The 16060-nt window shown below is 36.9% G+C and overlaps 2 protein-coding genes and 1 long non-coding RNA gene across 6 annotated transcripts in view; 2 read left to right on the top strand and 1 right to left on the bottom strand.

Annotated features, from left to right (window-relative positions):
- Positions 1-16060, top strand: part of LOC148155824 (uncharacterized) — a 426895-nt gene that overhangs the window by 334112 nt on the left and 76723 nt on the right. The window lies entirely within an intron of this gene.
- On the bottom strand, positions 4918-9036 carry trappc6bl (trafficking protein particle complex subunit 6B, like). 2 transcript variants are annotated; one of them, XM_014995472.2, is made up of 7 exons: positions 8785-9036; positions 8425-8521; positions 8027-8094; positions 7812-7929; positions 7274-7357; positions 7025-7118; positions 4918-6129 (listed from the first exon to the last, which is right to left on the bottom strand). In XM_014995472.2, exons 2-7 carry the CDS (start codon positions 8518-8520, stop codon positions 6098-6100), a joined length of 492 nt encoding a protein of 163 aa, XP_014850958.1. In that variant the 5' UTR covers position 8521; positions 8785-9036; the 3' UTR covers positions 4918-6097. The 2 variants fall into 2 exon arrangements, with proteins under 2 accessions (XP_014850958.1, XP_087868024.1); XM_088011898.1 differs by having other exon boundaries at positions 8816-9036.
- On the top strand, positions 9115-11795 carry bloc1s3 (biogenesis of lysosomal organelles complex 1 subunit 3). 3 transcript variants are annotated; one of them, XM_014995469.2, is made up of 5 exons: positions 9115-9188; positions 9329-9447; positions 9524-9710; positions 10327-10430; positions 11277-11795. In XM_014995469.2, the coding sequence occupies exons 2-5, from the start codon at positions 9331-9333 to the stop codon at positions 11457-11459; spliced, it is 591 nt and encodes a 196-aa protein (XP_014850955.1). In that variant the 5' UTR covers positions 9115-9188; positions 9329-9330; the 3' UTR covers positions 11460-11795. The 3 variants fall into 3 exon arrangements, with proteins under 3 accessions (XP_014850955.1, XP_014850957.1, XP_014850956.1); XM_014995471.2 differs by lacking the exon at positions 9115-9188 and having other exon boundaries at positions 9195-9447; positions 10330-10430; XM_014995470.2 differs by lacking the exon at positions 9115-9188 and having other exon boundaries at positions 9195-9447.

Below are 16060 nucleotides of genomic sequence, written 5' to 3'. Positions count from 1 at the left end.
AAGCATTTTACAGTAAGTAACCAAATTAAGAAGAAGGTGACAGTAAGTCTGAGTCATTTAAACCCATGTGTTCAAACAGTTCAAATATGAAACGCATATGAAGAGTGTACAGAAATTTAACAGTGTGGTTTTGTGATGGGGGAACAAGATCCTGTTAAACCTGGTTGTTCTGCACTGCTGTGACGTTTTCCAGAGGATAGAAGTCAAAACAAACCATGTACAGTGCGAGTGAAATCTTTTATGGTCCTCTTGGTAGATCTGCTCTGGCAATAGGGGGTTCTTGAAGAGATGGGAGATAAATCCCGATGATTTCCTATGCTGACCTCACGACTCTTGGTAGTATGTAGTGGACCTGCCACTGAACTGAGATGCTGCAGTTCAGTGTAGAAAGTTCAGCAGATGGACGGGTTTCTGTTTTCAGCCTTCTGAGGTGTCATACAATTAAATTATAAAAAGAGGTTTTCTATGTCTGCCTTGATGATTGTGTGAATTTTTACTATGTCAAAAAATTCTAGAAAATGTATTTTGCAAAACAGTTAAATAATGGATATGATAGGTAGCTTCCTATTTAATATTACACTACGAGATAGATAAATCTACAGCAGAGCTGTTAACCATAACACTAATGATTTTAATAATTTAGAAAATGTATGTGAAATAAAATGAAAATTATTTTTTCCAACTTATATGTTTTTTCTATCAACACACCAAGAAAACCAGAAAATGAGACCGCCCATACCGAATAACTTCCAGTTTAGAGAGAAGAACTGGATGTACAGTTTAGATTTACAAAGATCAAGAGAAACAGATGACACTTCACGTAGTTTCCAAGTAAGCATTAGTTTAGTAATTCTAGCTAGGGGAAATTTTACAACTAAAACAAATTGCTATCATCAGCGAGAAGTACGGGAAACAAATGCACTGGATTAGATAAATCCTTTTTATATTCAAGAAATAAGTGCTCCCAAAATGGATCTTTGAGGACTTATAAGAAATTGTTGATCGGGATAATTATAAAGCCACAGAGGAACATTTTTCCTTTAGAAGTGTAAGGTGAGAGATTCAGCAAAACTTTGTGATTTACTGTATTAAATGCCTTTTTCTTCCCCACAATGAACTAAAGCTCAATTTGGAGATTGTTTGATTAATGGCTGTCATATCAAGAATCTTTTCCAACTAAGCTGATGATTTTTCTAGACTCTCCAGGGGCCTCAAGGCTGTTCTTTGATTAATGCATTCTTTATCCAGCCAATTAGTTTGCGTGCTTAGTTGTGCCATACTTTCATTTTCCAATGACTGCACTGCGCGTTAAGCCCGGGGATACGGTTTTACAACCTGCTTTTAACTTCTCCACAGCTTTCCCAACCTCTCTGCTGTGTTCCTTGATCTTCATGATGTCGTTTGTTCATTAATGTTCTCCTGAGGTCTTCACAGAACAGCTGCTTATACTGAAGACTCATTACACACAGGTGAAATATATATCAATTAATTTACTTCTGAATGCAATAGTTTTAAATAGGAGGATCGGATTAAAGAGCAGACATAGAGGATGGAGTAGATGTGAAACAGATGAAAACCTTTCAGATTTTCACTTGTAAACATTTTGGAAACCCATGTAACACATCTGTTCCTACACACAATTATGCATTTGTCTCTGATGGTTTCTAACATAGCATAACCCAATATAACATCTTGTGATTTTGTCATAACAGAATACAGAGAAGCTCAGGCTGTGTAAGAATGTTTATTCTGGTGTTATTGCCACTTACACCGCTTTCCACTTTCTTCCTGCTCAGCTGTGTGAGGTGTGACCTAGTTTAGTCTTCTCTAGTCGAATGACCGAAACATGATTGTGGATTTTTTTTAGTTTTCAGTTTTCAAATATTTTTGCTTAGAAAAATATAGAGGCCATCTCTATGTATGAATAAAGATAGCATCTCCCATGTTTGGCACAAAATGTATACAGGTGCCTATCATTCAGATAAAGTAAGAGAATGGTCTTCTTAAGGATCCTCATTACTGACTCGCAAGAAGTCTTTATTTTTTTTCCTCATACATGCACTCACTCCAGCTCTATTATCTAGTCTCTACAGCAGCAGATGGGTTGGCCTTCCTGGGAGTGATTGGTTAGCTGTGCAGGGTTTAGAGGCATGTGTGTGCTTGTATGGGTATGTGGCATTGTTTCCTAGAGACATTATCCCACACTCCTGCGCTGCGGGACAGAGGAAAGGCAGGCAGATGGCTGCATTCAGGTCCACCACAGGTCAACATATGGGCCATGGAGACAAAGTTTGTGTTTGTGTGTCTGTGAGCCTGAGCATCCCGCCATGCATGAGTGGAAGAAGTTGAATGAAATAAGAAAGGGGGAGGAAGATGAAAACTGGTGAGAAAAGAGTTGTGGGAGAGTTTGAGAGGAAGAAACTTTGTGTCTTCCCATGAGATAATGCAAATTAAGCCCAGCAATATGGGTGCATGAGGACCTGTTACTATTAGCTCAGAGCGAGACTCATTTTCATTTCCTGAACTCAAACAGTTGTCACATCTGGAGAGGTTTTCTTCAGTGTTGTTCCAGCCAATCCCAACTAATATGATTAAAAGGAAATCAGGTGTGGGAAAAAACAAATAAAAACAAAGCAAACAAAAAACAAGGTAGGTGCATAAAAGCATGATAATCTGTTGCTAACTTATTACCATCTTGCTGCCATTAAAATTTTTTGGAGCTCAGTCATTTCAGTGTTCTTGGACTTTTAGTTAAAAATTGCAAAAAAAATTTAAATGAATAAATAAATAAATAAATAAACTGTAGTAATCTGGTTGCATAAATGTACCCACCCTTAAAGTAATGCTTAGCATTCACACTTCTGTGGTAGGAAGATGTCAGCATCAAACATTTCCCTACTTTGCCTTGGAAAGTTCCCCAAATCTTCCAGATTGTGAAGACAACTTAATGTTTTCTTCTGTTGATTTTTACGAAGGTTTGGTTCACTGTGCAATATAAAAATCGGTCTTCATTTTTCAGCTTTCTAGCAGTCACCTGGACAATTTGTTTTCTTTTTTTTTGTTGTCAAAGCTTAATTGTGTCTCGATCTGGTAATGATTTCACAGACTTTGACAGAACCCCAGTTCCTCCTGAAGGAAAGTAATCATGATACCGTCACCAGCATGGTTCACTGTGGGTAGGCTGTGCTTTTGGCAACGTTCACAGTTTTGACTGTCGACGGTGGTGACAGCCGTAGCAGTTTATCCTAATCGGAGTGATAACCGAAATTCCCACAAGGTTTTGGGAGACTTTAGCAAGATCTGGATGTTTTGTTTGAAATGCAAGACTGTACTCTAAAGTCCAGCTATAGGGGGAGTATTGGAGATTGCTGACTTCTACTTCTTTTGTATCACTATTAATTGACGGCAGACAATAAAAGTCTGACTGTTGAACATGATTAAAATAGGTGATTTAGCAAAGTAGCAGTTAATACACTCAAGAAAACGCTAAACTTTTAAAGAGAGATACACGCTCCTTGTTGTCAGAAATAAACAGGTAAATGAGTAATTTTTCAGTCTGGACAGCATATTTCTTTGTACTTGTCTGGTGAACGTTAGTTACAGAAACATGAACGGTTCTGGGCGCAGCTCTTGAGCCCCCTACGTTCAGGCCTCCCTCTGTTCAGGCTCCTTTCTGAGACACAGGGGAGGGGAGCAAAGACGTGTGGAAAAGGAGACAAAATGTCCCTGCTGAACTGTAACTATTGTCCCTCAGTTTCACAGGAAGAATCAGTCTCCATATAACCCAACTTCTCAGCAGAGGAATTTGTTTGCAGGTGAAAGGAAACACTCCCTGAAGACCACGATTACACCTTTGTCACCTTTTTCTGTTTCCTTCTCCTAACTCTCTGCTTCCAAGAACCTCCAATGAAAGTCTCTTTTCTTCCTTTCTTCTCCCTACAGCCTCCTTCCAGGCTCTCCATTTTCTTCATCTATTTTTCTTTTTTGCCCACTCTCCTAATCTCCTCCTCCTCCACCTACTTTCTAAAACTCTACCCCCTCTCAGTCTTTCTCTAATCCCTCCTCCTGATTATTTTCCTCCTCTCAAGAGAGGATTTGGGCTGTTTAATGGGTTGCAACAAACAGAAAAAGACTGAGCTTAGCTGCATAGGAATACAGACGACTAACTGAGATTCCTGGCCTGTTTTTTTCCTCCTCCTCTGGACTCCTATGGTTGAATAAAAGTTTCATAAGGGTTACATTGCACTGTGCAGATTTACAAGTGAAAAATAACTATGGTATATTCAGCAATTTTCCTTAACTTCTCTTGAAAACTTGAAGTAGCTCAAGCACACTTGATTTTGAGACGGGAACAAAACAGAGCTATAAGAGAAATTAGAGAGAGGTAGTCAAGTAATAAAATCTTTATCATCCACACGTACAATTAAAAAATACAAATCGAGTGAAGCAAGGCTTAAAATATTCTCAATTCAATAGATCTTTAAAAACCCTGAATCGTTCACTGCTCATCTTACAGAACATAAACCTATCAAGCAAAACTATTATTTTATGAGTTGTAACAATAAAGAATACATTATTCTTCACTGAAACTGGGAATTTTTAAGTAGGTGTCCCACATGTGTCTTTCTCCCTAAACCAAATCTCCTTTGAGGAATGTTTATGTTGCTGATGGAAAACCTGACAAGAGCACAACTGGTATTACTCTCCTTTAGTTGAAAAAACAACAATACTGTTGTCTTTAGCAAGCATATGATAAAAAAAAGAATACAAGTATTTGTGTAAAGTAAAACTGAGAAGTGAATAAATAATGCCTCAAACATATAAAGATTGTGTCATGTGTCTCCATCTGGTGGCTTAAAGAGGCTACTGCTTTCAAAAGATTTCTGAATCGAGTTTCTCTACCAAACATGACAATACTTTCATGGAGTGTAGCATTGTTTATTACATCACAGTTTTATTAAGTTTACATAGAGAAGTCTTGTTTGAAGACCATATGACTGAACAGAGAACAAACATATTGTTACTGAACATAACGAAGTTCAAGAAAGAATTTTAACAAACATGATTTACAGCCGACTGAGAAAAGATATATACACGTGAAATCAGGTCGGTATTCTAAATCTAGTGTTCGGTAGAAATAGGTCAATCATCTTAGAAGATCAGTGTCACCCACAAACAAGATCTGATTCTAATTATACATTTTTAATGCACGCTTGACTTGGGAACACAAGATCTGCGTAACCCAATTCCATTTAAAACCCTGCGCCAGCAACAAGAATCCAAATTATTACCAATTGATTGCAGAGAGGCAAAAATGACAGAAGGCAGCTCAAAACACCAGACCTTGATGCAGTTCTGCCATCTGGTTTTTTTCATACCCGTTCTGTTCACAAACTTTACGATCACTGGCCGCATACACCACCAGCATCCGACATTTAGCTAACAGTTTGAAGCTGTTAGCTAAATGACTTTCGAAGCTTCATTCGAATGTCATTCAATGTCCTAAACTTGCATCAGGTTTACATTAACTTTGACAATCAGGGAACAAAATATAGGATGAATTTCCATTTCTAATTGTAGAATTGGCTTTATTTTTGTGTTTTTTTTTCTTTTACAACTCTTTACATTTAATATTTAGGTCCAGCAGTTTTGTTCCCAAGCGAGGCTCCCCCAGTTAGTTCATTAAAGCAACCTTTTACAAATCATGAATGCTTAGATAGATTTAGTCAGAAGTTTGCTTTGGATAAATGGTTCTAACATTTAGCTGATCAGTCAGTGCCAGCCTCTCTCAAAAATACTTTACACAAGAACTCATAGCTTTTTATATTACACGGTTTAAATGGACAAGCATTTCAAAAATTAAAACAGAGGAGGAAAAAAAAAATGCACAAAACCAAAAGTGAACTAAAGAGCATCCAAGGTGGGCTGTTGAAGTCCAAACAGTGGTTTGGAGGATCTGAGTTGACCCATCCATCACCCACTTGACCCATTTGTGATCATATATTCAAATGTCCGTTATGATCAGTGGAAATGCAGGTACAACCCTCCCAACACGTTGGCACCATTTATGTGTACCGGGGTAACAAAGGCAACCGGGTCACAGCTTCTGGATGACCACCTGAAACTTACCTGGGAGAACAAGAGGCAAAAAAAAGGGAACCATTATTATAACCTACACAAAAGTAAAGTAACAAAATTGGACAGCACAGTTAATGAGATGTTCTGGGCTTAATGATCAGTCATTTATCCTGTAGCAGTAGTTATTTCTTTATTCAATGAGACACACACTCAAACTCTAGTGGTCTCATTGAACACTGTTGTGTTTATCCTGGTTATGTAGGTTGCAAATTCTGAGTCTTTTCAGTCAGGCCTGTTAAAGTAGCTACTTTAACAGCAACTTAAAAGTCTCCACTGAGACTTTTTAGGGGACAATGGCTGTTGTTCCAAAATGCACTAGTTGATTTTAGTAAACCATCAGACATGGTTGATCTTAAGGTTTCACTGAACAGGATGCACATTCTGGCTATTAGGACTGTACTATAAATATCAAATATGTTGCAATATTCATATCACAAAGTACTGTTTGGACTGCAGTAATATTTTTCAAGTGCTATGAAACTGTGTTTTCACACTAAGGTAATCACACTGCTGCTGTTAAAGTCTTACAGCAGCAGAGTCTCACACTGGACATTAATGACGTCCAAAATGCTGAAGGTCACAGACTGATGGAAGCACAAATGAGAAGGAGAGAAAAGAGGAAAATGGGGATATGGCAACTGATATTTTCATCAAAATATTTACCAATACTATCACTAGTGCACAATTTTCTAACATTGTGAAGCCCTTGCAGACAAAAAACATACTTATAATATTCACAAAAAGAAATAAAATCAGTTCAAGTTCTATTCAAGTCATCTGTTAAAAAAAAAAAAAAAAAATCACTTATTTTTTTTCTCAAATTGCAGTTAGAGCAAAAAACCATAGTCGTGCACATAGGAATAGAAGTCATGTATTGGACACTTACATGACGGCATGATGGAGACCTCAGCTGTCACCACACTCTCCAGCCCGAGGTTAGACAGAGCTCCTCTCACCACACCGCAAGAAAAAGCAAGATACTGGGAAAAAGGATGGATCGATCAGCTACAGCTTAGCTAAAACAAACTGACTTTCTAAGCTGCGTGTCATAATCATTTTATCTACTTGTTTATGCTAGATTTAAAGTTAACAGCAGTGCACATCTATTTGAGTGTACTAGGTGATAATTGTGTACCTTGGGGGCCTGATCCAGATACTGTTTCCCACCGGAAAACTGAGTCAGTAAAGAAAACTTGTTGTCCTGTAGAACATAAGTCCCCTGTGGTGCAAAATACATGGTTAGACTGTGCTACATTTTATTCCGGACATTTGCATTTGCTAATGCTCTTCTGAAACACCCACATTTGCAGAATTGTTACCATTTCCCTGAGTAGTTTTTTTAAAACCTCTTTTAAAAGAAGAACTTTACAGGCTTTTGGTTTTAGTTCAAATGCTGTTTGTCATTTATAGGAACCTTGGACAGAATTGGAGGCTTTGCCTTAAAGTTGTGTCTATTTTCCAATCTTAGTACAGAATGTTATGTCTGCCGAAAATACATGAAAATACATACGTCTAATTAAGTCAGAATGTCATCAAAAATTTAGGCATTAATTTCTGTAAGTTAATATTACAAAGCAGTGTCTTGACACTGTCTTCAGCACAATAAATCAAATGAAATTTAATCACTGTGAACCAGATTCTCTGTGAACCAGATTTTTTCAACAATATTTTACCTGATGGTTTGTTCGGAGGTTATCCACTTGTCTCCTAAACACCTTAGTCCAGAAGTCTTTGCAAATAAACTTCATAATATCCAGCTCATCCTTAAAGCTGGGGGTGTCCCGTGTCAGTCTGCAAGCAAACATCAAATCATATACATATTAGAAAGGAGATCAGTGGTCGGATATGCATCCACTGTTAAACATCCCTGCTTATGAACATCACCTACCTCTCAATGAGACCTTGTCCCACCCTGAAACCCATCGCTTCTAAGAGAGAAATACATGCCGCTCTGTCCTTGGGTGCAATAATATATAGACATACAAGGGGATTGGTTAAAAAAAATGCAACAAACTATCTTGTATTGTAAATGCTAAACTTGTGCTACATAGAATTAAGAGAGGAGAGAACACAGACTAAGCAATTACCGGGTAAGAATTAGTATCCAACATGCCCAAAAGTCATTTAAGTATCATATTTTTTTGTATTTTGCTAACTTTGCAGCTTTAACTTTTATCTAACAGTTTTTATTCTCCTATATATTAATGGATCGGGGAAATGCAGTTGCTTACAAGCTTTTTTTTATGTCAGAAAAACAATTTGATTCAAGTTTGTAAATGAACAGACCTTGTTGTCCAGCTCTCCTTTTCTCGACTGCTGCTCGTTGAAAATGTGCGAAACAATCTCCATATGGAGAAACTCAAACAAGGAGTCGTCTGCCATTCTGTAAAAAGACTCAAAATGAACATAAAGCTCTATGAAAGGAAGGGACATTAAGAAAATCAGCTGTAAACATTAAAATCCTGTTCCTCTCTTTAGCATTAGCTAGCTAGATTTGATTAGCAACCGGTGATTAAATATTTCTAAGCATAACAGAATGGGCTATACGAAAACGGAGTAGAGAAAAAAAACAATAGAAGGATCACTAATAGAAATTAACCACCAAAAATATCGCATTAGATTCAAATTTGCACTACATTAGCTTACTTGTCAAACCTCCCGTACTCTGCTAACCTACTTCTGCTTCTCAGGTTGCACTCGATATATCCACCAGGGCACCCCGTAAAAAGTATGCAGGCGAAATTAAAGGTACTTTAATTAATTTATATGGATTATCAACAGGAGAAGAACCCTGTTTGTGCTACTAAAGACAAGGTAAGTAATGAAAATAATCTAGTGATTGAACAGCCTCCCTGATACCAGATAAACAGCAGGTTCACATCTAGATTTAGCTTCCGAGTACGCCGGCGTAATACACAAACCTCTGTAACATACCAGGGAACCAATCAAGATACAAAGCGTATTTTCCATGCGCTTCCTGGATCCGATTTGATTGGATCTTAGAAAGCAAGCTACTTCCTCGCTCATGTGATTTGTTTTCGACAGAAAAGGTTGGACATTTTCTGCATTTGATTCCGCTCATATATCCATTGTATAATGCAAACCCCCATTCTTTATATTTACAATGTAGTGACAATTTAAAATTGAGTGCTTTCGCTGCCCATCCAGTGTTGTTTTGTTGCGTTTCCAGCCATGTCCAGCAGCAAATACCCGATAGTGGTGCAGGGGGAAGCGTCTGAAACGGACTCCGATGATGAAGTCTACATCACTTCTCTGACTTCTCACCAAACTACCGCAGGAGGAGCCAAGGTTAGCTAATAGAAATACAAATAAACTTTGAGCATTTGAGCTCTGCTTTTCTTAATGCGTTTTTGGATGCTGTCAGGTTCCTGGGGAAGCCTCGGAGACGGACAGTGAAGATGATCCGCAGCAGGCGGTCAGATCCTCTGTAATGGCTCAGGAGAGTGCTCAGATACTCAAGAGAGAGCTGCCCCCTCTTATTGTGGTCAGAGACAATCCCAATGTGCAGTCCATAGTAGAAGACAGGCCGAGCCCTTCACACAAGCCTTATGGTGAGGACACATGTTTGCACAGAGGCAACAACATAAAATCACCAACCTAATCCCTGTTTTGGTACTGGTTGAATGTGAACAGTGTTATGAAAACCTGCCATTGTGAAATAATGTATTGATGTTAAGCTTTGTGCATCTCTGTGCTTCATCTGATGTTTTAAACACCATTTTCATCCTGAAAGAAGGTAATTTTGAGTCTTTTTCCCCTCAATAACATCGATATTGTTATGAGTGGTGTTATTGTTAGAATAACCTAGCAGTTCTTTTAGCATGGTGCTTTCAGTAATGGGAATTTCCAGTTAATCTCAGATTAGGGTCGCTCAAGCTTAAAATTGTCCAATTCAGGTCACCAATGAAATTCTCAGGGCATCTCCAACTCCAGCATTTGAAATGCCTGACTACATTTGTAATAGTCATATTTCATAGAACTTTATTTCTGACAAATAACAGTGAAACTAAAGATCCATTACTGGCTTTATATATTTTTATGTTATCAACCTAACCATATCACACAAACTTAGAAGGACATTATCCACTAAAGTTTCTTGTTTGGTTGTTTTTATCTATTTAGGTAGCTGTCAAGTCTGAGTCCGTGCTCTGTTTATAATTCTGTTAGCAGGAGACACCCTTCTGCAGCAGAAGCTGCAGGAGTCCAACAGCCGGCTGTATACGGATGTGGGGCAGAGGGTTCGACAGGTTTACGGCAGTGCCAGTAAGGAGGTATGCTGTGTTTCAACTTGAACCAATAATTTGTCAATGCATGACTTAATAGTTATCTAAAGTCTTTCTTCTCTACTGCATCTCTTCTGGCATGATCTGTCATCTAATTTAGATGAAACAATTCCACACAAAAGTCAAAATTATTCATACCCCTGGCAGTTTCAGATGTACAATATATTTTATTTAGCTTGTTCTTGATAGGAAATGTGACGGGCATCTCTCAAAAGATAAGAAAGCAAAATAAGATGAATATGTATAAGAAAAATAAATAAATTTTCACTTTACATGTAAAAATTGCATATCAAAAAGTATCACTGCAATAATTATTGGAAAAATCTATTTTGGCATTATAACATTCAAATCATTCTTATATTTGCTGACCAGCTTCTTCTGCTTCCAACAGTATTTTAATGAATGTTCTTTAGTGATGAACTCTTAACAGTCTTTGAGGTTGGAAGGCCTCTTTGCCATCACCCTAATCTTTAGCTGAGATCAGATTCAAGTCGGTACCCAAACTGGGCCACTCCAAAAACATGAATATTTCTTTCAATTAGAAAAATCATGCTGGTCAAAATAAAAGATTACTTCTAACGAAATTCTCCCAGAGATAGGAACTATTTTGTGTTTAATAAAGTAAAAGTTGTGACATGCAAATGCAGACATGCACGTTAGAGCTGACAGAATTTCTTTGTGCAATCTGTTGCATGCACTTAAATGGTGGGCAGTAAAATATTGTGTAATTATGTGGCTACCAGGTCCAACCAGGTTTGATCTCTACTGGAATCAAATCCATACAGTAAGACGCATCTTCTCGGTTTATTGGTTAACTTTGTGTTTGTAAATTAGGTCCACAGTGTGACATCTCAGCTGAATTCGTCCCAGAGCGCCATCATCAACGCTTCCCACAGTATCAGATTAATCCTGGACGATCTGAAGGCCGTGTCCGAGAAGATTGACATTATCACCAGCTGCCAAATACTGCCTGATATTAACATCAACCCTGGTTATTTAACTTCACCTACACCCTAATAAATGCTTTGCAACTGACTGAAATTATGACATATTTTTAAATAGCATCATACACACATGTTCATTTAGTAATTTCAGAGTAAGACACAAAGATGAACAGTATGTTGTTTTACTTAAGTGGATGCAAATTTTCCCTACATATAAAAGTAAAAAGTGTTTGTAAGTTGCCTTTTGTTGTATTTAATTGACAGTGACTGTATGTAGCTTTCTGTTAATAGAAATTTAACTGAATATGTTTTTTTTCTTCCTTTAAAGAAACAAGAAATATCTACTTTTTTAAAGAATAAATTGTATATTTAAAACCTGAATGATTAAAAATAAAATGTTAGTCTCTGATTTCTGTCTAGGTTTTCGATTTCTTTTTGTTTGTGGGTTGAATGTATCATGTATTGTTGTTTTTCAGAAGGGACTTCTAGGATAGATGAAAATTGTTGCTTAAAACAAAATCATAAGCTAAAAATCAAAGAAAATTGATAACCACAAAAACATCATGATGCAAAACTTCAGTAAATGACCAAGAAACATTCACATAAGGAGACATTAAAATAAAATGTTTGCTGTTCAAATAAATAATTTTATAGGGGGAAAAAAAGTGTGCTGTTGCAAATGCTGTTGCATTATTAAATATCACCACAGTACAATGTCATGTTTATGACTTCTGAATCTTCACAATTCACTAAATACATATCAAATATATTTTGAACGGATGTTTAAATAAGACACAGTAGATTAAAATGACCAGTCACAATTACAAACATCTGCCGAACAACTTATTAATACAAGAAAATGTACTGCAAGCCATCAGTAGATCTATTTATGTAAACATCTCCTCATACTCTTTAAACAGGGGTGTAGATATACACCAACCACCACCAGCAGGTTGAGAACAGTGCCTACAATACCCACAATGCCAAGTAAATGATCAGGGTCAACTCTGCACCTCTCCATTTTTTGGCGCAGACTCTGAGCGTCAGCTGCCTGAAATAGAAAGTAGAACATAGATGCACATTTTAAATGCCTTGTAGAATTGATGGCCCCATGTAAATAGCTTAAGTCCTCCATACCCCTTTTTTTCTGAGAGTCATTTTCTTAATCTCTTCTTCAGACTGTGAAGAAGGTATTTGTTATTATTGGTAAAGAACAACTAGGTAAAAATATAAGCAGTGATGCATGATATCCACTTTAATGGATATATGATTAACTGGAATTTCCAGCTCATGAAAAATCAATTAAAGCAGTGTACTGGGATTTCTGGTTCGACATGGGATGGAAGTTTATTATGCACTTACACTAGTTATCCAGCAGATGGTAGTGTGTAGCGTTTCATATCAGAGACTACAGAAATGGCTCTGTACAAGTAAACCATTCACACGAACAAGAAAAAGGTTTTGATTGTAGTGACCTCTAAGAAAACTTTATCCCTCTTTCTCCTCCTCCCACATATATTTTTCTGATACAAACCATATCTTCTATTCACAGTGATCCACAGCTGATCTTTGGAGACTTTGTTACAGGAATGACACAATTTGTGCTTATGTATTTTGTTAATCAAAAGAAAAAAATGAAAAACACAGCTTAGGTAAAATATTTAGTAATTTAGCAAAAATATGGTGATTTTCAACATACACTGAAAATCACAAAGTCTTGTGTCAGTTTTTTTTTAAATAATTTGTTAAAGGAACAACTTTTAAGATAGAGCTCACTTGCTTTAGATAGCTGTTTAGACCAAACCTCTCTGGTTGTATTTGTTGACTTTCCTCTTCTTTTCAGCCAATCTACATTATAATCTAGGCTGTCTTATTTATGTAGATGGGCTGTAAAATGAGTAAAAAAAAAAAAAAAAAAAAGCTAAAGTCCCCAAAATATTTTGAAGTTTATATGTACAACAAATAGATAAATCTTTATTGTCATTGTCACAAGAACAACGAAAATTATAAAGTGCCATCAGTCAGTGCATATGCTTAAAAAACTTGTCTCACAATTTACACATACTGTAAGAAATACATAACAAGTAAGTGAAAAAAAAAACAAAAAACAAACTTCCAGAAAACTGCAAAGCAGCCGAAACACTGAGTTTCTTTAAATCTAGACTAAAAACCGACCTATTTAGAGTTGCTTTTGAAACATAATCATGAAACGTTAATCAGTAATCTGATGTGTAATGACGGCAAAAGGAAATGTTGCTGACTGTCTGTTCTATGACTTTATATTTTTGTGTTTTTATGATGTAAAGCACTTTGAAATGCCTTGTTGCTGAAAGGTGTTATGCAAATAAAATTTTATTTATTGAAAGACGTTTACAAAACCTGGAGAACAACCAATTCAGACTACTTAAAAAAAGCACAAGGAATCCTATTACTTGGGGAAATAAAAGAATAAATAATTTAATTTAGCATTTTTCTGGCCAATTAAATTATTTGAAACCTTAGATTTTAGATAATGTACCTCAGATCTAGTACTTTATCTGAAAACTATCCATGTTAAATGTAACATTCTGAGTTTACCTCAGTAGTGTTCCTCCGTCGTCTGTCTTCTCTCGGCACCGCTGTGGGCTCCATGTCTCTGCCTGGAAACCTTTTCAAATTGAAAGCAGTAGAAAGCAAGTCTTCGGCAACTCCCAATAAAGAAAACGGTCTGATTGTTTATGCAGATTATGATGAGCAAGAGCGAGCGCCGCTTTCGTTTAATTCTTGCGTTTTCTCTACCCCAGGCTGAAGAGGCTCACAGGTCTGTGATAAATGAGGGTTATGAAGGGATGCAGGTCGGACTTATTGTGCAGCTAACTGCACAGAGTGCCGCTCGGTGCAAAGGGACTTCTCAGCTGTCCTCCAACAGCTTTGGCATAAAGTCACATTAAAGTTGGCTCATAAGTGCCTGTGTGCATCTTGTCCAGTGGGAGTGTTGCAGAAGAGGATCAAAAGGCCTCCAGTGTCTCAGGGACTCTTCTGGATGTGTGTACATATGTTTAATTACTGCTAAAGAATGAGATGAGCCAAGATTATTTTATGTCAATAAAACTTCTTGAGTCACTACTTTGTAAAGCTACTGTCTCTATCTCTGCCAGCGTTCCATGTCTAGAGAAAGAGAAGTTAGCAGATTTTTCCTCCCGAAATAGTTCGAGTTCAGTCAGATTGGTTGGAGAGCTTTTCTGAATATTAGTTTTTCAATAAGAATCCACATAAATACAACAAGACATACAGGATTCAAAAGCAACCATCCATTTTAAAATAAAGCTTACAGGGAAATAAGCATTTCTTGCATCATGTTTTTTTTAAAATCTCCCTCAGATGTGTGTGTTAATGTGTGTGTGTAGCTATCCATCAGTCCCAGCTGTGCTGAGCGAGCTTCAGGCTTTAAGGGCTTTTTGAGAGAGTAAGAAAAAAAGATCAAAAGAGCAAATTTAAGTCAATAACAGAGAAAAATAACATACTACAGGTTCTTGACTCAATAGATGCTAAACACGTGACTCTTATCTGAAATGTAGATTTAATTGAAACCCGCAGAGGTAAATGACAAACGCTTTTTAATCTCTGTGCAAACTAAAATCCACCTTCTAAATTCAAATCTACAAACAAATCTTTGCAGTTTTAATCTGATCAATTAAAATAAGTGCTTAAAATAACTAAATAAAGTGAAATAATTTAGTTTCTCAAATTCTACAACAGCTTATTTCAAGCAGAGAATATGCAAAAACAGAGAACTTTTTTCCCCCCTGTAAACACAGAAACATAATCGGACTGTGTTCCTCCTCAAATCTTTTCGGAGTGCCTGGACACTGAAAACAACATAATTGCTTTTTTGACTGTAAGCCATTTTTTTAATTCAGTAATCCAAAAGTTGCAGTTTAATTGCTATACAGCATGCACTTCATTCATTGCCACTGCTGGGAAAGTTGTGTGAGAAACATTAATATAAATTAATCTTTTATTAAAGTAGCATAGTCTCATACTGAAAAGAAATTACTTTCACTCTCCACCAATGAGCTTTAGAGATTTGCTTTTACTTCCCTTGCAAATGCCTCACTGTGTGTTGTGTCGAGACTAATTTGGGACTTCGTCCGTCCACGTTTGCTCCAGTTTTTTTAAAACTCTTTAATTATTGCTCTGACTACAGATATGGGAAAGTTTAGGCAGTTTTCTCGCAGCCATTTCCTTACTTGTCAAGATCACGATTCCTGCACCTTGCTTGATGAGCGGCTAAGAAAAATGAGCCTCTGTGTCGCAGCATATTTACATTTCAAAGAAAAACAAAATCATAGTATTTAATGTTCACTGACTCTCTGATTAGAGTTGGGATATTCTTCACTTGTCCCCGAATTTATTGAACCTGTTTAACCACCAGGTTGCAGAGTCTGGCTACTGTTTCTTTTTTCAGATCCACACACAAACTCCTTTCCTTGTCCTTTGAGAGTGACAGAGAACAGGCAGGAACAGGCCTGGTTTCTGCTTCAATCACATCTCATCCTCATAATAACCAAGTCAGCATCACTGCTGAACATTGCATTTATGTTTTAAATCAGACAATTGTGTTTCATTAGTCAGTTCTTTATTATTTAAATGTAAGTTAAGTGTAAACTACTCCAACAGAAAGTTCAGTCTTCT

Source organism: Poecilia mexicana, unplaced genomic scaffold (assembly GCF_051168715.1).
Source record: "Poecilia mexicana isolate PSO_F unplaced genomic scaffold, ASM5116871v1 scaffold_13, whole genome shotgun sequence".
NCBI classification, from domain to species: domain Eukaryota; kingdom Metazoa; phylum Chordata; class Actinopteri; order Cyprinodontiformes; family Poeciliidae; genus Poecilia; species Poecilia mexicana.
Note: the sequence above shows the minus strand (reverse complement) of the source record. Positions and strands in the feature narration are given on the sequence as shown.

Excerpts from the sequence above, each read along its gene's own strand:
- trappc6bl (XM_014995472.2), bottom strand. The coding sequence starts at position 8,520 with ATGGCAGACGACTCCTTGTTTGAGTTTCTCCATATGGAGATTGTTTCG. Across the intron at positions 8,095-8,424 it reads AAGGAGAGCTGGACAACAAG|GACAGAGCGGCATGTATTTC; the intron begins GTCTGTTCATTT and ends ATTGCACCCAAG. Across the intron at positions 6,130-7,024 it reads GGTCTCCATCATGCCGTCAT|GTAAGTTTCAGGTGGTCATC; the intron begins GTAAGTGTCCAA and ends TTGTTCTCCCAG.
- bloc1s3 (XM_014995469.2), top strand. The coding sequence starts at position 9,331 with ATGTCCAGCAGCAAATACCCGATAGTGGTGCAGGGGGAAGCGTCTGAA. Across the intron at positions 9,448-9,523 it reads CTACCGCAGGAGGAGCCAAG|GTTCCTGGGGAAGCCTCGGA; the intron begins GTTAGCTAATAG and ends GGATGCTGTCAG. Across the intron at positions 10,431-11,276 it reads ACGGCAGTGCCAGTAAGGAG|GTCCACAGTGTGACATCTCA; the intron begins GTATGCTGTGTT and ends TTTGTAAATTAG.